This window comes from Muscardinus avellanarius (assembly GCF_963383645.1).
Source record: "Muscardinus avellanarius genome assembly, chromosome: 2".
Lineage (NCBI taxonomy): Eukaryota > Metazoa > Chordata > Mammalia > Rodentia > Gliridae > Muscardinus > Muscardinus avellanarius.
The window spans coordinates 101,750,606-101,775,068 of record NC_137787.1 but is presented as its reverse complement, the minus strand read 5'-3'; the positions used below and the strand labels follow the sequence as shown (position 1 = coordinate 101,775,068).

At 37.0% G+C, this 24,463-nt stretch overlaps 1 protein-coding gene across 1 annotated transcript in view; it reads right to left on the bottom strand.

Moving 5' to 3' along the window:
* Positions 1-24,463, bottom strand: part of NCKAP5 (NCK associated protein 5) — a gene marked incomplete at both ends in the record, with an annotated part of 891,793 nt that overhangs the window by 662,880 nt on the left and 204,450 nt on the right. Inside the window, one exon of the mRNA XM_080689066.1 lies at positions 2,282-2,355. Within this exon, the coding sequence (XP_080545192.1) occupies positions 2,282-2,355 (74 nt within the window). The remainder of the gene's footprint in view (positions 1-2,281; positions 2,356-24,463) is intronic.

The following is a 24,463-nucleotide window of genomic DNA, read 5'->3' as shown; positions in this document are numbered from 1 at the left end:
TTATTCTAAATATATTCAGAACTTGCCTATTAATTTGTAAGTTAGTTCAAGTATAAAGGGAAGCCCATTGTTTATTATTAGCAACATGACAGATAGCCCACAGTATGATAGCTGAACAACCAGAAATTAAGAACATAATAAAATCAGAGGAGTCAATACTGATTCATAGGAACATTTGTTTAACTTTGCGCAATCCATTTGTGCTTGTGTACATAGCATGTTATTCCCATGATCCCCTCCACATCACAGATTCTACCCCAACTTAGGAATAAAACATTTACATAACTTAATCATAAGCAGAAAGGCTTTCCCACACTGCTCAGTGCCACTCACATATTTTACATCAAAAACAATTTGGCTATAGTTGTAGTTATGATATTGTAAAAACCATCACAAACTCTGTCACTTTAAGTCAGTCAAGTTAGGATCTGTTTGCAGAATACAATCAAACATAATTTCATGATTCAATAAATTGTATGTAAGTCTGCTATTATTGGTTTTCACTTTCTTTTTAATGCTACCCATTTCTATTTTCTCTCCTGTAGTTACTCTGACTATTCAAATGTCATTATTTCCCTCTATTGTTATTCAAATGGGGCTGTTTTGTTAGCTCCTCTAACACCATATAGAAGGCTTTGCTTCTGCAGCAGTAATATTTCTGAAGGAAAATGAAATGATTCTGAACACAAAACTCTGAACTCTTACTTTATATTAGGTTAACTCCATGCCTGAAATGGAATTTTAATTTAATCATATCTGAGAAAACTGAAAGGTTTCTATTAACTACCTCAAGAAAGCAGGAAAAATAGCCTTCCCATGCCAATTTTTCTGAGTTCAAAGAGTCCATGAAACCATTACTCCTTCAGTGATGTGTTTAAGACACACTTACTGACCAAATTAAACTCTTGATTTTTTGAACCAATGGAAGTCATCATCTTTTGTACTTTTTTCTTAAAAGACAGGATAAACAAAATATTTTGTATAAGTAATTGAAATATAACATTACATAGTAGTCTCAGTTTCAAAAATATGCATTCTTATGTATCTATGGAAAGTATAATTAGAAAAGTACACAATCATAAATGTTCATTTATAGATTTTATTAACACACTGGTTCACAAAAGAAAACTACCAAAACCAGGTGATAGCTCTCATAAACAAAAATAGCAAATATTTTTATCACTTATTATAAAAAATAATGAGTATATCTGTTACGGCAGACTTAAAAATATTAAACTTCTGTTGTATTCTACCAGGATTTTTTCTGTGTATAGAAACAGAATATTTTCCATTCCTATGACCAAAGAGCTGTTCTCTCATAGGAAAATTATATGAGTAGAACAAATTGAAATATATAGCACTTTTTCCAAGAACTAGAATTACTTAGGTTGAATTTTGAGGTTGTTAGAATTTGTCACAATGGTGCATAAAGAAGGGGCAATCTAGCACAGAGTTTAGTGGCAGTAGATTTTGATGATGTTTAGCAAAACACCCATAGAGTTAATATGTATCTCCCCACCATCTCAGGGTAGAGAGCAATCCCTCTCCTTCAAGAGTTTAGGGGCTTGTAGAACTTTGGTGTGACAAAGGTAATTATGTGAAACAAAACCAGTTATCATGTGAGGAGCAATATAATTAGGCACTCACATATTTTAAAAATGAAGGGCTACAGGAGCTTAGAAAAAAATTCAAATTCCATAATAAGACTTCTTGGCAACACAATCATAATGACATCACAGCCATTTTGCTAGTCTATTACCAGGAGCCCCGGGGACTAAATAAGTGTCTTGAGGATATGACTTCTATGTTACCAATTTCTATTTCCAATATTCTCATATATCTTTCCTTACTTAATGTCAGAACTTATAAGGTGAAAAAAAATCAAAGAACAACATAATATCATTTCTAAAATATCCCCCCTTTAACATGAAGAGAAGCAGAATTTTTAAGCAGAAATGTTTTACTTTTTAGAGAAAACTCTTAAGGCAGGCAGGGATTTTTATCACATGCTTGGTTTGCCATACACCCTGGGAAAGTTACTTCAATTCCTTGACCTTGACAAGTTGCAAGATTCCCACCCTCCTCCTAGCAGATCCTAGACCCAAGGACAACTTTTGTTACCGTTCTCTAAGCAGCATCTAGTGATTTTTGCAAACAAAGGTGCCTCTGTCATCAAGTTGGAAGAGACACCATCTTCAACTCCTGGTCCATGGGCAAGATCAAAGCTAGAAAGACCATTACCTGAGCAAAAAAGTTAAAAAAGAGCATGAATTTAACTCACCTCCAGAGACTTCTGTGCTGTTCCTCAAGTTGAGTTAGCAGGTGCTCGATGTACTTATTAGAGTCCATGTAGTCCTGCACAAACAGAACAAGAAAAGCTGCATGGGACGGACCAGTGAACAGTGATTGCAATATTGTGTGTCATTACAGTACTCAACAGAATCTAAACTCCACTCTGGTCTCCACAAGGGATATTTTCAGCAAGATAATTCTTAGGTCCTTCCCAATTTTAGAAATCTATGTGTTTATTACTTAGATGAATACTATGTTCCCTGTATCATCATGTGATGATTTTATAAGCAAATCTCTGAAGAGATTGAGAATAGAGTTTTGCTGAGTCCTCATAAAAATAAAAATCTTCTTATTTATGTAACGGGGAGGAAGCGTTTACATTGGTGTACATGTGTTTTACTGTATAAAAGTGGGTAAGCCTATGATGCTACCAATCTTACAAGAATAATGTAGACAATGCAGACCTTGATTTTGACTAGCTTTATAAAAATAAACTTCAAATAAAATTACTTTTAAACTATATATGTGTATCTTTGTGCATTTGCATACATAGAGAGCTATGTCCTCTTTATCTCCTAATCTATACACAAAATACTGTTCTTTTTGTTTTTGTTTTGTTTTGTTTTTTGTTTATTTGTTTTTTTTTAGCCCTAGAAGATAAATCTTTGACTTCTAAGGATATGTGAAGGGTAAAGTGTATCCCATATACTTTACATATATAAATGCTTTATATATGTATACTTTTACATATGTAAATGTATATATAAGCTGATCTGTGTAAATCAAACCACACATTTTTGTGTGGTTTCTGAAAAAAAATGAAGAATTAATTTTGTACATGGCAATTATGCAGATGAATCCATAGGTTATTAAATCTGATTTTTAAATTTGTAGTTTCTGAATATGAGGTTCATTGTTGTACAGGTTTGATTGTTACTTTGGAGCAAATACAATGTGTGAAACTTTTTATGATATGGTTTCATTCTGAATCTGCCATGTCTTTCCTTTCTGTTTGAAGATTCAGCCTGCGGGCCTCTGCTTCTACACCACAGCTGCCTGAGGTGGAAAAGTGTGCGATGATTTCAATATCAAGGCTCTTGGAAAACCTACTGCTTTATTTCTATGGATTTGAAATAAACTGGGAGCTTCAGTTAACATTGATATTTTTCATTCTGAAATAGATTTATTACTACATGTTATACATAATCCATTGTTCCTATAGAAATATTCACTATAGTAAGGGGTAGTAGCTAGGAGTTGATCTGATAAAATAGACAGGGCCTTGCCCTGAGTTTATGGTCCTAAACCTACCCAACTAGCTTTAACTTAGGATTATAAAACATTATAATTTTGTTGAAAATAATTAGCTAAACAGTTTTATGCCTACTGAATAAACATTCATTTTTCAGGTGACTACTGAAATAGGTAAATAAGACCACAGGTCATGTTAAAACCACAGCAGAAATCTCTGCTACTATAGGAAGTTGCAACATATATATTTAGAATTTTAAGTGTTGTGATTAAAACTGAAATACTATTTAGAATGTTCATCATTACCAAATACATTAACTCTCAGATATATTCAGGTAAAAAAATATATATAAATAATATCTTTAAAGCCATGCATGGTGGCGCATGCTTGTAATCCCAGCATTTGGTAGGCTGAGACAAGAGGATTGCGGTTCATGGACAGCCTCAGCTACTATTTAGTGAGGACCTTTGCAACTAAGTGAGACCCTGTTTCAAAAAAAAAGACTAAAAATGGAGGCCTAAAGGTGTAGCTTGGAGGTAGAATTCCTGGGCTCCATTCCCGGCATCATCATCATCATCATCATCATCATTTCTTTTCATGTAGAAACAAGTGTCAGAGACACCTATTCTTCATTCAATAATTTTATATTCTTATTTTTTATATTTTATGTGTCAATTTAGGAGTAGTGTATCTTTCTATTTTCTTTTTATACACATTTATTGGTACATTATAGTCTCACACCATAATGTAGTTCTTAGTGATAGGGACATATATGCACACAGCACTTGGTGAGTGCTTCCCTGGCTCCCTCCTCACTCCCCCCATCCCCATATTTCCATTTTCTTTTAAAAAATAATTTAAAATATCTACAATGTGCCAAGTTACAAGTTCTGTGATAAGTATTAAAAGGCAGAAATCCACTCCCTCAAGGAGCTTACATTCTACCAAAGGTAACATAAATGTATAAATGATTGATTTTAGATCAAGTATAAGGTATGAAGGGAATAAACAGATAAGAGAAACTTGAACTAGGAAGAACAATTGTTTTACATGAAGTCATTATATGAAGAGTCTGAGTAAATGTTAAATAAGCTAAGACTTGAAAGAGGACAAAGCAGCCCAATAGATAAAGGGCATCAGAACATTTCAAGCAAAGGAATCATCATGGGCAAAGACCCTTCATTTGAAGATGAGGAGAGAACCAGTATGTGGCTGGGAATAGGAATATGGGGCTGTAGAGTCCAAAATGAAGTTGGACTTAGGCAGAAGCCAAACCATGTAGGTGCTCTGGAAAATAGTTTGAGTTAAAGCCAACTCATTCATTGGTTTGTTCATTCTGATTCGCTCAAGTCAGGTTGAATCTGAAGAAAGTACTGATGACAATTACATTTTATAAATCAGATTTCGATTAAAATCCTGATCTGACCTTACTAGCTGTATTAACCTTGGGAAAATCATCGAAGATCTCTGATTTCTTTATATTTATCAGAAAGATTAATAAAATATCTCTTATGTAGTTGTGAGGATTTAATTCTATGCTGTCCTGTCTGCCAAGTAATGTGCATAGCCCTTTTCAGAGTACTATTACCCCTCTTAGAAGGGCAGGTGATCACTTTACAAGATAAAGTTTGCATCCATTTTTTCTTCTTACCAAACTTCCAGATTATTTTTAATCTGTTTTTTTTTTTTTTTTTTTTTTTTTTTTTGTGTGTGTGTGTAGTACTCAGAATTAAACCCAAGGATGTTCTACCTCTGAGCTACATCTCTAGCTCTTTTTTATTTTTTTGTTTTGAAACATGGCCTCTCTGGTTGCTGAGAGTCTTACTAAGCAGCTGAGGCTGGCCTCAAACCTGTGACCCCGCTCTCTCAGTCTCCCAAGAACTGAGATTACAGTCATGTATCACCAAAATTGGCTGTCAAACTTCTAGAGTTTCAAATGTATGGTTTGTGAATTCGAGTTCTCTGAAGAAGCTACAATCTAAGGGATCCTACAGACTATTTAAACTGATTAGAACACAGTAACTGTGGAGAGATGGAATGTTGTAGGTCAAGAGCCAAAATTATCTTGGATTTTCGAAAGGCCCTGTAATGGCCATTTATGTTAATTTATGTATCATACCTACCATTCTCATGACTACTAGGGTTAACTTCTCAGAAAGTATCACTAAATCTAGGAGCCTCTAGACTCCATCAGTGACACAGCTAGAATGTTAACAAGAAAACATCTGAACAAGACATGTGTCCACTTTGCTGAGGTCTGCCTGCCTGATGCTTCTACTAATGTATAGTACATGTATTTAGATGTTTTTTTGATCTGTGACTACGCAAGTCCACGTATCCTCTTCCCTGGCTCACCGTGTCATTTAGAGTAACTTGAATTGTGTACCTGGGCCATGGTCATTCATAATGGGCTCAGAGTAAACTATTGTCTCCTCAGCCAATGAGGCTGGCTTCGAACCTGCACAATCCTCCTGTCTCTACCTCCCAAGTGCGGGGATTACAAGCGTGCGCCACCACGCCCAGAAAGAGTGTGATTTAAATGCTATTTGAAGAAACAATACGAGATGCTTCTGTTTAAACTGGTTTTATCCAGTTTTCCACAAAAATAACTATGATGACAAATCTTAAATCACTTTATAATGAGAAACTAAGAATATAGATTCTCCATTCCCTGTGCTGTTTTTATTTTCTCCAGTGCACACTTCTAACTTCCAAGAAATTTTACTTACTGCAATATTTGGGTATTTTGTATTAACTGCCTCAGTACTCCCACATACACAATAGACTAACAGATTATAAAGAAGAAAATAAAAGACATGAAGCTCACATGCACTTTTCATTATGTGAAACAATTTTCCCCCATGTAAAACAACAACAAAAATCCTTAGGAAGTTTCCTTATACATTTGTCATTTCTGGCCCTTGAATTGAAAGTTGGTTAAATGAAGAGAAATCTTTATTCTATAAAATTAAGATATGATTATTCCCAGTGGAAATTATGTCCATTTCTTTGGGGATGATCTCCATGGCAACACTAGAGGGTGGTGGCAGAGGGGCAGGCAGCAGAGTGCACCAGGACTCCAGCCACAGTATATAAAATGCTATAGGCTCAGGGGTTTCCATGAGCTTTGGCAGCAAGTGCAACAGAAAAGACTCCAGTATTACAAAATGGCAAAGGCACAAGGAGGAAAGGGTGCTGCATAGGTCATTTCAGAGTGTAAATACATAACATAGAACACATGAAAAAGTACCATAGGATCCGAGAAAAAACATCACCAGAAAGGATTTACCAGAGAACATGAACACGTTTTGTTTTAGAAAAAACTTTCGCATGTTTGACAGTGTCTAGAAGGACATGGTCTCTCTGACCCATGTGTAGAAAGCCTTCGAACATGCTGAGATGAAACTATAATTCACCAAGAAAAGTATCCAAAAATGTCAATAGTGTTTAGGTCAACTTTGGATTTAATTTTGATGCACTCTTAATTATTTCACCCTTTCTAATATTTGGTTGTATCATTTTAATCATCAGAAATACAGTCAGTTGCTAAAAGAGAAGTATTTCTTCCATTAAGCCTCAAGCTTAATTGATAATTTCCCCTTGAACTTGGAACTATGATATTTCACTAGATTTGTACTGAATATTACCTTATGGTGTAATTTATTTTTATTCAAATGCCTAATTATTATTTGTTTTTGGTGGTACTGGGGTTCCTGGAAGCCCTTCTACCTCTGAGCTACACTCCCAGACCTATTTTATACTTTATTTTTATAAACAGGGTCTCTTAAGCCAGAGGGGCTGGCTTCGAACCAGCACGATCCTCCTGACTCCGCCTCCCAAGCGCGGGGATTACAAGCGTGCGCCACCACGCCTGGCAAATGCCTAATTCTGTTAATGAGTCCACTGTTCTTAAAAATGCCAAGAAGGGCAGATTTCAGATCGTCAAATGAGTAGCATAGTTAATAAAATAAAAAGGGAACAGGGAATAAAAATTAAGAAAAAACCCCTGCAGTTAACAGAATTTAAGTTTGTTTATCTCTAAATTGTGATTTTTATAATGAGGTGACTTTCATCACCATGAAATGTTCCTTTTGAAAAACACAGGTCTTAGGAACTGAAACCTTCACATTGGTTAACGTCTACTGCTCTGTGTATCATTTGAAACAAATCAAACTCTCTAATGTAGGCCAGGCAAGTATACATTCACCCTTTTTCCAGGTCTATGGCACTAAGTTAGTATGTGTATAATTCACTTGGTGAAGACTAAGCCTCCTATATCATATAAAACTCATGCCTACATTTTTATGTCACTGTACACTACTTGAAACACATTGTCTATGAAAAAAATGTCAGTTTCCCAAGCTTTACTTTGTCAATCATGAACTGACCATCTTGCTCAGAACAAATTTTATTAGTTACTATCTTTATGAACATGTTTTTTTCATGTTTTGTTGAATTTATTTGCTTTGCATATATCATATATCAAGAAAACCAAAAGAAGCAAAAACTTAACTGAATGTGCATCTGAGGCATAAAAAATATCTATAAACTCTTCACTTGAAAACAGAGCTTTTTTAACAGTGGAAATGAAATTGTTAATGGCTAGTTCTCAGAGTGAGCATAACCTAATGGCTATCTACTCTACTCTGAGAAAAGGGTGCAGGGAGGTGTAATAGCTCATCTACCAGGATTACCTGTGTAAAGGGCATCTTCTCCAGTGAACTATTCACCAAAGGGATACAAACGGAATACCACATAGTCAAAACCTAGCATTATCAAAAATACAAAGCAACAATACCGCAAAAAATAGATGTTGTAGTCAGGCATGGTGGTGCATGCTTGTAATCCCCGCACTTAGGAGGCGGAGAAAGGAGGATCGCACTGGTTCAAAGCCAGCCGTGCTGGCTTAAGTGACCCTGTTTCCAAATAAAAAGTATAAAATAGGTCTGGGAGTGTAGCCTGGAGGTAGAAGGGCTTCCAGGGACCTCAGTACCACCAAAAAAAAAAAAAAATAGATGTTGTATATAGAAAAATGCAATATCCAACATGTAGTTGCTTAGTAACAAGTACTGTATCATTATCAGTGAAAAGCAGCATCAAGTGTTGAAATGAGCTCTGGCATCTCATTGCCTCTCTGTACACTTTTGCATGGGCAGCACCTCACTCAGAGTGTAAAGGCACAATCAGATGTGCAGGCCTGCTCTTCGAAGGAAAGAACCTCAAAGTGACAGAGGTTGATGGGGTGAGAGTGGTCTTGAGCAGTCACTTCCTAGGCTAGAGAGATGAGCAAGGTTACTTCCTTGACATCTAAAGGGAACTCATAGTGTTCAGGGGGATGGGATAAAGAGGAAGGACATGGAAAAGGAGATTTAATTAGCTTTCAGTGGGCCTGGATGAGGCTCCGGGGTGGTCTGCACCTTGGATGAAAATGTTTTTCTACTGGCTTTCCTGATAATTACAAAACTCACAGTAGAGATGAGTGGAGAGTCAACAATAAACAAAAACATCCAATTATGTGGAAGACAAATTTCATGTGTACATGAAAATGAATAGAAATGATTGATGGAAGATCAGAAAAAACAAGTTTGCTTAACAATGACAGCTTTTGAGCGTTTGTTAAGATTTAAAACGAAAACAGAGGGACAAGTAAAAAAATATTCCATGATAAAAAAGAGGTTGCTTATATTCATCATAAGGGCATATAATATTCCAGGTAAAGTTAAAGGAAGACCATCCACATATCCATTAGCACAAGAGTTAAATAAAAATAGTGAATGAAAAACAATGAAAACAAAGACAAGGTTACAAGCATCCAAACAGGTTTCTAACCCTGAAGCAAAAATAGTTGCTTGGATAGCTTTTGGCCACCCCAAATGTCCACTGAAATTAGATACATAGATAAACCCTAAAATCATCTCCAATCCAGGAGCTCCTATATAACAAAGACAAAAAAAAAAGCACTTCTCAGGTATTCATGAATTTAGAAAATACAACCCATAGTTTTTATATACTTAGAGATATATGTATCTGAAAGATATTTCAGGTGTGTATTAAACACCTAGGAGATGAATAAAACACTAGATATATGTATATGACTTTATGAACACATCTATTATCTCATCAGGGGATGAGCACAAAATTAACAATATAAAAGGATAATTTGAAGCTAGGCGTGGTGGCGCACCCTTGTCATCCCAACATTCGAGAGGCCAAGACCGGAGGATTGTGGTTTGTGGACAGCTTCAGCTACTTAGTGAGGCCCTCTGCAACTTAGTGAGATCCTGTTTCAAAATAAAGAATAAAAAATAGGGCAGGGGGTGTAGCTTGGCGATCAAATACCCTTGGGTTCCATCCCCAGACCCTCAAAAAAATAGTTTGAAAGTAGTTGTATCAGCGAGATAGATGTCTAAAGGTTTGAACAATGTAAATACATTATAAAATCAAATAAATGCAGCTATCTCTGAAGGTATATTCACCAGATATCTTTATGATAGGCAGAGGGAAGATCAGAGGGGGAAAAGTCTCTCCATACAAAGGAACAAAAATTATTATTCCATTCTTTAAATAAAAATTTAAGTACAAGGATTTTTTTTTTGTCTGCATATGCTAGGTTAAGGAAAACAATTTGGTAATGCATGTCATGAAACTCAAATATCCATGTACATATGACTCAAACGTTCATGACTAAATATTATCCTGAAGAAATACTCAGTTTAGAGAAAATGGTGTTCAAAATATTTGTGAAAAATTTAAAAGCCTGGGTATATCTTAGTTTCTAAAAATGCAGAATTAGCCAGGCGTGGTGATGCACACTTGTAATCCCTGCACTTGGGAGGCGAAGACAGGAGGATTGCACTGGTTCGAAGCCAGCCTCGCTGGCTTAAGAGACCCTGCTTCCAAATAAAAAAAGGTCTGGAAGGGTAGCCCGGAGGTAGAAGGGTTTCCAGAAACCCCAGTACTACCAAAAAATAAATAAATAAAATAAAATAAAATGTACAATTGATTAAAATGAAGTATACTTTATACATAAGAATTATATAATTATTTTAAAACTTTTCAAGTATATAAAATAGGAAACAATCAGTAGAATGTTAAATGATAGCTGGATGCAATGCTGGGTAATCCTTTGCATCACAAGAGATTATGATCTATATGATTTTTAAAAGCACACAGTATATGACAAAATTACAGATTAATTTTCTTCTATGTCCTTTCCTACGTTTTAAAATACTATAAACTCACCACAAACATTTTTAAAATGATGAACGTTATCTGGAAAAATACAGCCTCAGAAAATACTGTCCAAAAAGATTTGATTATAATTGAATTTTAGAAAGCTAGACTTACCATACCACAATAAAATAATTTCTTTTGTATGATGCTAAAGCTAAGCTAGCATTGAAACAATGAGCCTCCCATTCTCTTTGCCCTTGACAGTGTTATGATAAAAGCATTTCACCAAAGGGGGACTAAGAAGGTGAGGAACACCAACTTATACTGTCTTACTTATATGTTTTAAAAATTTTACAAAGGTACAGCATTAAAGAGACATCTGTTCCTTAGCTAAAACTTATGCAAATTAGAATCATTTTAGAGATGTATTTCAGGAAGTTTGCCTTTCATTTCTTTTAATGCAAATGTTTCAGGGCAATCAGTATGAAACATTTAAAGCGATTAGAGTTTTATAGATACACTGAACATTGCATATCAGTGCAACATTTAATGTGAACCTCCTATTGTCTAAAATAGGTCAGTTCTAAGGGAGGTCCATTATGAATGCATCCTAAGGATGCAAAGATCTTAGGTATCATTTGTCTGAAGTGCAGTTTAAAATATAACAGTCTATCAAAACTTACAGAGTTTCAAAATGCCTCCAAATAATCCTCATATCATAATCTGCATAACTTATGGCAGAGTTTGTGAAATCCTGCCAGCAATTTTGTGACTACTAATATAGAATTCCCAATTCACCTTTGGGCAAAGAAGCAACAACAGGAGGCCAGCTGTTCAGATCAACAAAAACATCATTAGATACATGAATTTCCACAATTATGGAAAGACTAAGTACCATAGCAAGTGATGCTGCTCTCGAAAAAAAATTACTTTGTCATATTAATGAAAAGATACATCTGCATGGAAAATGAAAAAAAAAATAAACGTAAAACATACCCACTTTGGGAATTATACAAGCAAGATAATTAATAGGAAGGTGCCTCAATCTTAACTGGCATCTGTGCCAACATAAATTCTTCTGTGGAGGCATCTCTGTATGTTAAACACCACAAGTAAATCAACTCAGGAGCAGCTTAATTCCACTGCCATTATATCTCGATTAGCCATCTCTAATTCCTCTTTCCCATTTAAGCAACTGCAACCTTGCTTCTATTGCACACTCCTCAGTGCAACTTCTCTATTATATCTACTGACAGTTTGTGCAAGGTAGAATCTCATGATTTTGCTTGGTCTTTATCTTATGAACAGTTCTTGAGATCTTGACATTTTAAATCATAGTCTCCCCCTCTGGTATTCTCTGAAAGTGTCTCCTATCACTTTTTTTTTTTTTTTTCGGGTCTGGGGATGGAACCCAGAGGCTTTTGACCTCCAAGCTACAACCCTTATCCTATTTTTTATTCTTTATTTTGAAACAGGGTCTCATTAAGTTGCAGAGGGTATCTGAAGCTGTCCACAAACCACGATCCTCGGTCTCAGAGTCTGGAATGCTGGGATTATAAGCATGCGCCATCATGCCCGGCTTCTCCTATCACTTTCAGGTCTAAGATTTTTTTTCTTTGTTCTTTCTGACCCTCCACGTAAGGAGTAACATTCTTTGAAAGTCTCTTTCCTTTTCTAGTGGAAAATTCCATCAACTACTAGAGTTTCACCTACTGTCAACAATCCAGAAACCCAAATAATTATCTCCACAGTTGATCACCCTCCTGAGTATCTATCTACCTTTACTAAACAGATCCCCTTGCAATGCCACAAACTCTCCAAAGTATACCTTTCTTCATTTTTATATATTCTGACACGTAGCACAGTACGTAAACCATAAAGAGCACTCAAAGTGTGTTAAATGAATAAACGAGTGAACTAATTAGCTGGGCATTGTCATACTTAAAACAGTAGAATTTGAGATTATTACTATTAGGCTGTGAGTCTGGTCTTTCAGATATCTTAGTACAAAATATTATAATAACCACAGAGACATATAGTTAAGCAAATGTATCAGAAAAATAGTGTTTTTATTTCTATTCTCATATAACACTGAACACAACATTTCTGACACCAGATGTGTGGAAATTTTCCCCTATATACCAACCAAATAATCTTCCAGCAGGCACCAGATGGGTATCTTATAATTTAACCCATATCTCACACAACCCATCTGGAGCTAGTATCAGATCCTACAGGTTGAGAGCCCAATCTCACAAGACTGTCCCCAACATCAGATGCCAATCACAAGTAATAAGCTGCCACTTTATACTTCTGACTGACCAGCCATTTGTATCAGGGTTCCCATCACCTGCTTTGGGTGAATTAAATTGCTGCATCTGTTCATGGAACTCAGGAAAACATTTTAATTATGTTTACCCATTATAAATAACATCACAAAGGATACAGATGAACAGGCAGATGGGGAAGAAAAAAAAAAAAAACACCACAGGGTGAGTAAAAAAAGAATGAGCAGATAACTTCCATGCCTCAACCTGGCACACCACCTTCCAAGACTGCCAAGTATTTAGCTAAATAAAAACTCTCCAAACCTGGGCCTGTTAGGTTTTTAATGGAGGACCCACTACGTAGGTGTGATTGATTATGTCATTTGCCACGGTATCAACTAAACCTTCACGACTGTTCTTACTCCTGAAGTTGTGGGGTAGAGCTAAAAGTTCTAATTCTTTAATCGCCATTTCTCTTAACAGCCAGCCCCCAACCTGACCCCACCAAAAGCATCTCTTTAAAACAAGATGAACTCCTATCACTAAGAAAATACTAAGGGATTCAGGAGCTCTTGGCAGACATGAGAGGTCAAAAACCATATATCATGACAAAAGACCAAAGATTCTCCTAGTACCCTAGTATACGAAGCTTAGGGCTGTTTTCCAGAGACAGAAGGACAGAAACCAACTATATGTATATATATATATATATATATATATATATATATATATATATATATATATATGTATATATGTATATATGTATATGTATATATATGTATATATACACATACACATATATTTGTGTTTATGTATATATATCATATATATTTATCATACTATCACAGTTTTCTTTACTTTTATGTGGATCATAGTGAAAATGGCATACATTCAGACAGTGCTTGGTGCTATCACAGTTTTCTAAATTAACTATTCTCATCCATCTATTAGTATAAACCAGGAATGACACTCCAAAGAAAAGCAATTGACAATTTAAAAAATCAGTGTGCTCTTCTAATTTTATAATCCTGAAGATTCAGACACATTGTTCACCTATGGCATGTAAGTCATAGATTGTCAAAGTTTCAAAACATTATAAAAGTCACAACCAAAGTCGGCTATCAAATGTAGGGTAACTGATAGAATAATCATTATAAAGCCCTGTAGTTGAAAACATAGCTCCATAAACTGTCATGGATGACAATTTATCAATATGAATTACCAGTGACATAATATAGATCTATAGCCACATGTGGCCTTTGAAAAGCTTTACTGCTTGCTATTTGACATCCAGGTAATAAACTAATGCAAATCAAACTATGAACACAGCTTAGGAGACTTTAATTGCGAAACACATATTAAATCATTGGGCACTATATAACTTTCCACTCTATTTTTTTCTTGTTTATTTACAAAAAATAATCATTCCTCCCTAGTTGGACACAGTGATCCTGAGCTAGAGATGCTTTTTGGTGAACATGTGAAATGTCCAGGGAATCCCCCAATCCAAGGACAAGCTGTTTACCAATGATATACTCTTCCCTGGCCACTGACTAGAAATGGTAAAAATTCTCGGCCCAGAGACGTAACCTATATGTTAAGGATGGCAAGAGATTTTTCCTATAGCATATGTCCATTTAACCTAATCCTTTGCTTTCCTTTGGTCTCTTACATAAAAAATAAATTTCTATGCTATTGTAAAACATCATATTTTGGCAGTTTTTTGGCTTATTTGGTTCTAGCTTAACCTATGATGTAATACAAAAAGTAATCATCAGTTCTTTTGAAAGTATGGCAAGCAGTACAATTCTAAGCAGTTGGCTTATCATCTCCATATTACTTTATTGATTTATTGATACAGTTTGTAGTTACTATAGTTTTCTAAACCACGTTGACGACCATCCTTATTGGATGCTTATATCATCTTTGAGCCACAGTCATCACTGCAACTTGTAAAACTAATGCTCAGTTGTGTATGGTGGTGCATATCTGTAACCCTAGTACTTGGGAGGCTGAGATAGGAAGATCCCAGATTCAAGACCAACCTCAGCAACTTAGAAAGACTCAGCAAACTCATGAGATCCTGTCTCAAAAACAGATAAACACAAAAAGAGACTAGGGATGTAACTAGGAGATAGAACACCCTTATGTTCAGTCCCCTCTCTAGTCTTCTCTCCCTCCACCCCCACCCCGACACACCCACATGCCTACCCTAAACAAACAAACAAAAATGCTCAGAAGCTAGGGGTATAGGTCAGATAAGTAATTTTTTAGGGTGAGATGATAAAGACTTTAGAAATAGTTTACTTCTGCTCAGTTCAGCATGTTTTACACCATCCTCTAAAATTCCTTTCCCACAGTAAACTGTCCTCAAAGTAGACTGTGTATGGTGAGACAGAGACCAACCATGGAGTGAATTCCTTCAACACACCCCTTGTCAATCATTTGGCTAATTTTTGTTTGTATATTTTGTGGTACTGGGGATTTAACTCAGAGTTATTCTGCCTTCAAGCTGAGGCTTGCTGTCAACCCAGATCCTCCTGTCTCAGCCTCTCCAGTACTAGGATTACAAGCATGCACTACCATACTCAGCTCATTCTTGTATTTCTAAGCAACCTGTACTATTTTCTTAAATATCATTTTATAATAATTTGGGAGATGAGCACATGTTAATCAAATTAAGAAATTTATGAAGGTAAAAACTTCCCTCTTTTTAAGATTTTAGCTTCTCTACCCAAAGTAGAAATAAAACTCAGTCTGTTCATAAGTTCTGAAGTTCAGGTACATGTCAATGTGATGTAATTTGTCAGCATGGAAATGGACTGTACATATAAGGAAATCACCATGAAAACATAAATGGCATGGTTAGCAGAGTCCTCATTTTGACTCTATTCTAACACTGATGGAGACACACAGAAAGTATTATAAAAGTGTAAACTATCAGTGAGTTTCCTGGCTACTCTTTATGGAATACTTTGGCCATGGAAAGTTCAAGAACCAACTCAATGCCTGTGTGACATCAATGAACTGCAGGAATTCACTGATGGATTATCACATTAATGTGTTATACTTTTTCACACTTCCTTCCACCCAACTAGTATATCATAAAATGCCATTTCTGTTATTACCATATATCATAACCTCCTGAGCCTATTATTATCAATTCTCTTTAGGATTTCGACAGTTATATTCTAGTTTTATCTCCTATTACTCTCCAAAGCTGTCCTGGGACCTAACGAAGCCAGCTTTTTTCCCCGAATAGGCTAATATATAAAAATTATTTTCAATCCCAGCACCAAGCAAAGAACCTGCAAATATTAGATGTCAGAAGGTGAACATCAGTAGTATTTCCGTCTGTTAGAGTCTGAAGGCATTTCTCAAGGTTGGTGCACTTGAATTGGTTTATAGCATCACCCCAGAAGGACAACATTTACTTGTTCCTACTAATGATTCCCATTTTCTCAATAGAATCAACCTGAAATCACCTCATAGCACTAGCAAGGACTGTGTATTTTGTTCCAAATAAAGTAGGGAGCAACTGCAGTGGGACTGGGCGTAGGCACTGAACAATCTCGCACAAATCCTTCTGGTGGCTGTTGATCATAGAAGTGGGGGAGAGAGGAGAATATGTAGGGCCACTGCCTGGAGACCATCAGGATAGGTGACAGCCACTTAAATGAGGGACATCATTAGGGAAATCATGAGTTAAGCTAAGTTGTTGGAGTTAAAACATGTACTGAAGATGGAAATGACAACGTGATGGATTGAATGTGGGGTATGAAGAAAAGAGAATCAAAGATAGGATTTGGTTTTCAGCCTAAGCAAGTGAACACTGTGGCAATATTTACCGAGAGATAACTCTGAAAGGAATATATTTATGCAAGGGCTCTTGAACAAATTGTTCTCTTCTGAGCAGTTAAACTCAAAATGCCTGCTGCATATAAGAGTAGATGCCACTGAAGCCATTAGTGTGCATGAATTTGTGAGTTAGTGTGGACAAACAGTATATGGAGCTATGATGCTGAGTGAGGTTACCTGAGGAAAGGACCACACTAAGGATCAGGTTCCCCACTTAGAAGGTGGGAGGAAAAGCAGCTAATCAATAAATAAGGGGCCCTTGAGGAAGGAACAAGAGAGTCAGAAAAAAAGTGCTCCAAGAACAAAGTACCAAACCCAGTCATTGACAAAATAAGACTGACCCCCCAAATTGACCGAATTTGCTCAAATGGAAGCCAGTAATACCTGACAAAAACAAACTTATAGAAGGGATTTTTCAAATATCTCATTGTAGAGAGTAGGAGATGGGGAAGAAATAAACACTAATCTGATGCCAGGGCTAGACAAGTAGAGCAAAGATTTTTAGAAAATATCATGTATTGCCGGAGGCAGCTGGCCAAAGTACAGGTTCTGAAGAGAGGCGTGAGGATGAAGAATTTTTAATTCTAACGTGGGGGAGCTACCAGCCTACTATCTCTACTGGCTGACCCCTGATTCTGGGTTAATATTTCCTACTGGTCGACGACTACGCCTGGGTCAGTATTCTCTATTGTGCTGACGCTTACTTCTGGGTCAATCTCATCTTTATTGTGCTGATGCCGACGCTGGGTTTCTTTTTCCAGAGGTACTTATACACAGTTACATGTCACTCAACATTCTCGTGCCATCACCACTGGAATACAATACAGACCAATCCAAAGCACATACATTACAGGTAGGTTAATCAGTACCCTCGTGCCATCACTATCTGATCTTCTCCCCAAACCTTGTTGACTCTGGGTGAAAGACAGTCAGCTGAGTCAGAGATATTAATCTAGGGGAAAGCCTTAATGGCTCCCCACAATGTATTTTCTTAATGTTCAGAATACCTGAAAGGTTTTGGAGGCACATGAAAAGAAAACCAGAAGGTTCCAAATCCTACCCTAGAGGTTTGGGTTTGATAAGCCTAAAAATAAGCTGGGCCTGGAGATTTAATTTTAACAAAACTTGGAGGAAGATGTTGCTAGTTCTCCCTAGGGCTCCTTTAGGGTATGGTCTCATAAATGGAAGTTTTAAAAATTTCTGAGGGCTCAATGCAACAACAACAAAAAAATCTATCAATCAAACAAACTTTTCCCTGAAATACCCACAATATATTTTCTACCACAGAGAATCAGGCTCTGGAGCCTACGGACATTCACATGCCATCAGGGAAGGAGACTGTAAACAAAAAGATGTTTACAAAGATAAGTTGTTTTTTTCCCATACTGGATCCAAGAAACTCTTCTAAAAACATGTGCTGATCCTAAAAAGGGACCTTTTGCCACATATAAGAGCCATGAAAATATTTTGAATTTTTTTTTCAGGAGAACATACTTTATGCTTTTATTTATTTGAAATTTGAGAAAATATAGACTCATATGACAAATACATATCAGTGGTTGCATAAAGGCCAAAGTTGTTTTGTTTTTTTTATATTCATTCTTACCTTCCTTCCCTCAAGAAATGGGCAATGTCCTTAAGGGTGAGAAAATTTTGCATCTATATGCTAACATATAAAATCTTGTTTATGTTTTATTTTCAAGCCAGAAAGCATTAGTAGATTCAAGGAATTAAGTATGTTAACATTAAGCTGCAGTTCCCACTTGCAAGTGCTGAACAAAAATCACACTGGAGGAAAGAACATTCCTTGTGGTGTGAGGGACTTCAGAGACTCAGTGGCTATGGCATCTAGGTGGCAATGGGGTGGGTGGTACACAGGCTAGATCACGTTTATGTTCATGAAAATGAAACCTGATGCGAGTTTTTTTTTTAGTTTTCATGAATCTACAGGTTTTCACACATGTGCATGAGATAGTTAAACATTTTCTGATTTGTTTTGGTGAAAAGAGACACTTTGTATTTTTCTACCTTTTTTAAATTTTTAAAAAATTTTTAAATTTTTTTATTGGTGCATTATATTCATGCATCATATTGAGTTAAAAAGCTTGTGTGGACATACATGTACACATCACTTATTTAGCTCCTGCCCAATTCCCACTCCATAAAGAAAGGCAAAGCATGAATTACCACAGCTGATCACCGTGTTTTCTTCTTCCCCCTACCTGTGGTGTCCATGGTAAGATCAATGCTGTATTACAGAGACTACAGGTATCTTAGATACCTACCTCAGGGAATACAAGAAGAAGCCCCTGCAAATACCATCAGCTTCTGAGAAACCTCTCTTGAGGTTGTAATCTGTGATGTACAAGTGCCTCCATACACACAAAGGACAAAAGTATATCATCCATGCAAATTATGAAAGTGAACCTAAAGTTACTAAGAATTCTAAAAGTAGGAAGTTTGAATCTGAAGACTAAATCTGAAAAATCAAAACCAAAAATGTTCTAAGAGAAAACTACCAGAAAGATAAGAGCTGGGGAAAAAGAATAAACTCCAGGCTCAGAGCAAATGTTAAGAATAGGAGCACCATGTATGATTTTTAGTGTGACATTTTCTGGCCATTTCTCCCCCTATATAAATATATGTAGTCAGAGAGGTTGACAATGAATGAAAAAGAACTTTGTTTCACTGAGGATTGCATTTCATCCTAAGGAGGCATTGCTATGAAGCTGTGGTTTGGGATCTGGATCTGTACAGATGTATAGGGGCTAAAGAGACAAGCAGAGCAGAGACTATAGCTCAGTGGTAGAGTAAGTGCTTAGCTCTGTGAGACCCTTGGTATGAGAAAGAAAAAAAAAGAGAGAAAGGAAAGAAAGAAGACAAATCCAAAGCTTGAAATCGCTGTCATGTCTCAGAAGACCTCAAAAACTATTGAGTAGAATTGTACTTCAGTTAATGTTGTCTCAGAGGGCTTGTAACATAACAGGGAGGTCCTTGTATTCCTTCTCAATGTGGCAACCTTAGTGCAGAGAACACTTGAACTAGTCCAACAAGCTCCAGGAAGAAGCCAACTCTACAGAAACACACTTGTCTCTCCCAAGGACTTGGAAATCAATAAGCCAATATAGTTTCCTATACCAAGATCAGGAGTTGTATAATAAACATCAGGGCAAACCTGGACACATCTTCCCTACTTTTAATTATATCTTAGCATGAGAAGGCCAGATGGGAAGTAGATGGGAAGAGAGTAAGAACAAGAACTCACTTTTGGCAAGAGGCCTCTGTCTCCTGAAAGAGAAACCCCATCCAGGGGTTGTATGTTGTTTTCACAAGAATTCTCAGTTTCTAACTTGCAGTTATAGTCAAGCAAGGACATGGGAAAGCGCAACATTGGGAGAATAGGCACTGAGACTAAAGAGCCATTTTCTCCTTCAATTTGGCCTTCAGAGGCTCAGTCTCTGCCTTAGCTGCATCTTTAGAATCAGGATATAAACCACTTCTTGGAGAGTCACACCTACACACTCAATTGCTGATTATCCAGGGAAGATCTCAGCATGTTTTATTTTTTTATTTTTGGTGGTACTGGGGTTCCTGGAAACCCTGATACCTCCGGGCTACTCTCCCAGACCTATTTTTTAAAATATTTTTATTTGGAAACAGGGTCTCTTAAGCCAGCGAGGCTGGCTTCAAACCCATTCAATCCTCCTGTCTCTGTCTCCCAAGCATGGGGATTACAAGCGTGCATCACCATGCCCGGCCTAGCATGGTTTTAGATGATGAAGAGAGAGGACGTATGAATAAGAAGATACTTCAGAAGTATTACCTATGAATGTGTTAGAAATGCCAGCTTTGGCCGGGAGTAGTGGTGCACGCTTGTAATCCCTGTGCTTGGGAGGCAGAGACAGGAGGATCGCATAGTTCGAAGCCTACTGCACTGGCTTAAGAGACCCTGTTTACAAATAAATATAAAAATAAGAAATAGGTCTGAGGTAAAAGGGTTCCATTCCCAGTAAAAGGGTTCCATCCCCAGTACCACCAAAAAAAAAGAAAAGAAAAGAAATGCCAGCTTTGGTTTTTTATTTTTTCCCCCAGAACCATGGATCTCTGGAAGTCAAAAGTCCCAACATCCTATGTTTTCAGCAAGACCTCCAGTTGTTGCCAATATAACTATGCAAAGCTGTGTTCAATATATGATAAACTGAACCACTGCCATTACATTCGTTTCCCCTGTAATAAAAATCAACTCAGTACCAAACACTTTACTTTGTTCCAGATACCAAAGTTAAATGCAATCTGGTTTTTGGCATCTTCCACCCTTGACTCTATAGCTTATTATATGTGAAACAACCTAAGATTTTCCTCAGAAGAGCCCTAAATGTTGTGTGGTATAAAGTGATTACTACTCCTCTGATTAAAAAGAGCTTTTATTGGTGGTAACCTGGAGGGTTGATACAACCTGAAGTAAATAGCACTATTCTTTTATTTGAAAGATAATTAGAAAGCCATTTTGTTCTGGCAGTGAAAGTCTCTTTGATTCAGGAGGAAAGGAGTTTCTTGTCTCTAGAAAGATAAGACAAATTAAATATGTGAAGAAACAGAATTGCGGGGATCAAGAGAAAGTTGCCTTGTGTGAAGACACTTCTAATTCAGAGAGAGACTTGAGTAGCTCAGTGCCAGTTTTTGGCTGGGAGCGAAGCATTGTTGGACTGTGACAACTTGCGACCTCCCATTGTCTGATCACCTGCCGCCCTTTTCTTGGCTCCACCAGGTCTAACAAAAATGGAAACCTTAGCCTCAGTGTAATACCTGTTTCATAGTCACATTCTTCTGATCACTACGATCCACTACAGTGCTTCTCCCCGCGTGATCTTCTGACCCGCATCATTGGGATCAGCTGCAGACTTGTTAGAATGCCAACTTTAGGGCTTGTCCCCAGACCACCATCTTTGAAGGTGAAAAAGCCCAACAACTGAAGTTATTAACAAGTCCTCCAGGTGATTCTGCTCTCACTAAATGTTGAGAACCAGTGTTCAATCATCAGAAAGGAACCTGCAGTCCTTACATTCATTCACTATGCCTGTGCTTCCTCCTCTCCCACATTTAAGATTGACTAGCCATTTGAGGCTATAATTTCATGAGTTACTGTCAAGATTCAGTAAAAAATTACAAAAAGAGGCTCATTTTGAGAGCAGGGAAGGGGAAACATGAAGTAATGCACTTCCTGGTACCCTGTAAAAAATCCAAGTTTAATTAAAATAATGTAAAACCAGCAATTAGTTGCCCTGCTGTGAACCTACATTTGTACTAACCATTGGGGGAGCTTTAAAATAGCATGAGAGCAGTACCCTGGATGACTATGATGCAGATACACCTGGGCTGTTGCTTTTTAGAAAGTATTTTATTGCAAGGGCTGAAGTTGCTAAAACCACTCAAGGAGGAAATGTGTACCTCTGGCATCTGAAGAGACACCTGAGCTCAGGTAGGTGCGTTTTACTGAGATCATCACCCAAGACAGGAACTCTATATACATATTTGGGGTAGCAATGCAGAAAGTTCATTTACCAGTAGATAATAATTTTCCTATTCTAATCCTTATATTTAATGAAAGTCAGGCACACTTTGATAAGGCAAATGTGTCAAATCAATTTGGAAAGGCAATTTACTATGATGAGATCATTAAAGAGTCACCAGGAACATCAGGAAATTTATGCAAATATTTTTTGGGGAATTTGTTCTGAGTATGCAAATGCCACATAATTAGTTATCATGCTTTCCATGCAAAATTAAGTTTGCTGTAATAACGAATCACACTCAAGAATAAGCCTAGTTAACATGAAAAGAACTCTCATTTTTATGATGGAAAGGCTGCAATTTGAGGGTAAACTGCAGGTAAAACTAATCCTAGGCCTCAGTTTTGTTATTAATTCAGTGTACAATAAAACCAACTACAATGAAAATGTGTGAGGGTCCCTGATTCTAGAAGTCACCCCTATTAATGCAATAATTATGAGAAGTAGAAGCAATGCCATATTTTTCTTTTTGGACTAAATTGTTTCAGCTCTCACTGAACAGATAGTCTTTTAGCCTATCATTATTGCAGAACGACTCAGTGCTATCATTTAGTATTTACCAGAAAAACAAGCCATACTTCTGTTTTGGAATCTAAAATTTAACTACAGCTTAGTACCTGCCTGCCTCAGGCTAGCAAACTGGAGAGAATTGGGACTATTAGTGCAGTGGCTTTACTGACTCACTCTGTAAACATTCCCATTAGCAGGTGGACTCTCTGGACCTCCTCTTGCTGGCAAAGTTCTGTATTTGGTATAGTTGCTGTGAAATATGGGAATTAGGCCTAAATTCCTCCTGGCCACTTGAGCTGTAACCATTCCATTTTCAGGGATGAAATATCTCAGATTATGAATTTGTTAGTGCTCACACTAGGAAAGTCCTGGGCAAAGCAGGATGAGTTGGTCACTCTACCATGATGACACTTTCCTTCATGACTCCCTTATTGTTTATCCATTCTTTACCACCGAGTTTCAGTTTTTCTTGGGTGATGTAACTTCCTCACAAAGAATGGGCTCAGCCATCAACTCTAATGCTACCGACTAGCTCTAATGCCAGAAGTTACTTGTTCCCACCCTCTAACTTCTAGGAAACCCAATCACTGACCCTGGGCTTTCTCTGTCCCACTTGGGTGGCCTGCAATAAAAATATTATCATTTGCCTGAATATTCACTCTGAAGGTTCCAAATGTTGCCATCATTTCTCTGTAGCATAACCACATTGCCATCTCCCCATCCTGATGCTGTGATTAGAAATTATATATATATATATATATATATATATATATATATATATATATAGAGAGAGAGAGAGAGAGAAAGGGATTTAGAAAATAGCTTTCTTTTCTTTTTTTTTTTTGGTGGTACTAGGGTTCCTGGAAGCCCTTCTACCTCTGGGCTACACTCCCAGACCTATTTTTATACTTTTTAATTTTTGGAAACAGGGTCTCTTAAGCCAGCAAAGCTGGCTTTGAACCTGCGCTATCCTACTGTCTCCGCCTCCCAAGAGCAGGATTACAAGCGTGCGCCACCACATCTGGCCACAACTATGTTTTAGAATGACAAAATTACAAACATAGTAGAGACATCTGGTATGAATAAAAGCGGGAAAGAACAACAATCTTAGCTGCCCATAGATGTGAAAGCCTAGGTTTCTGATGAACCTGGCTATTAAAGACACCTGTCTTCTTTATAACCAGATCATATTTTTACTACATCCCAAGCTTGATAATGAAATATCCCCTCGTCATATACCTGTTGGAATCTTTGCCTTACTCTCCTACTTCAACCACAACAGATGGATGATAACTAGAGTAAGACTCAATTACAAAACAAAATATTTAACTTGCTGCAATTGGTCACTACTGCCTTCTCAACTTTACCTTAGCCTAATATTAAAATTAATTAGCTAAAATCTTAAATATTAAATGTGTTCTTTTATCAGGGCCTCCCATGAGGCAAGGCCGCTGCTTGAGCCAGCGAGGTCTGGATCAGTCAACCGGGTAGCCAGGTCACTACTGGGGCCGTCAAGAGCGGGATCAGTACTTGCAACACGG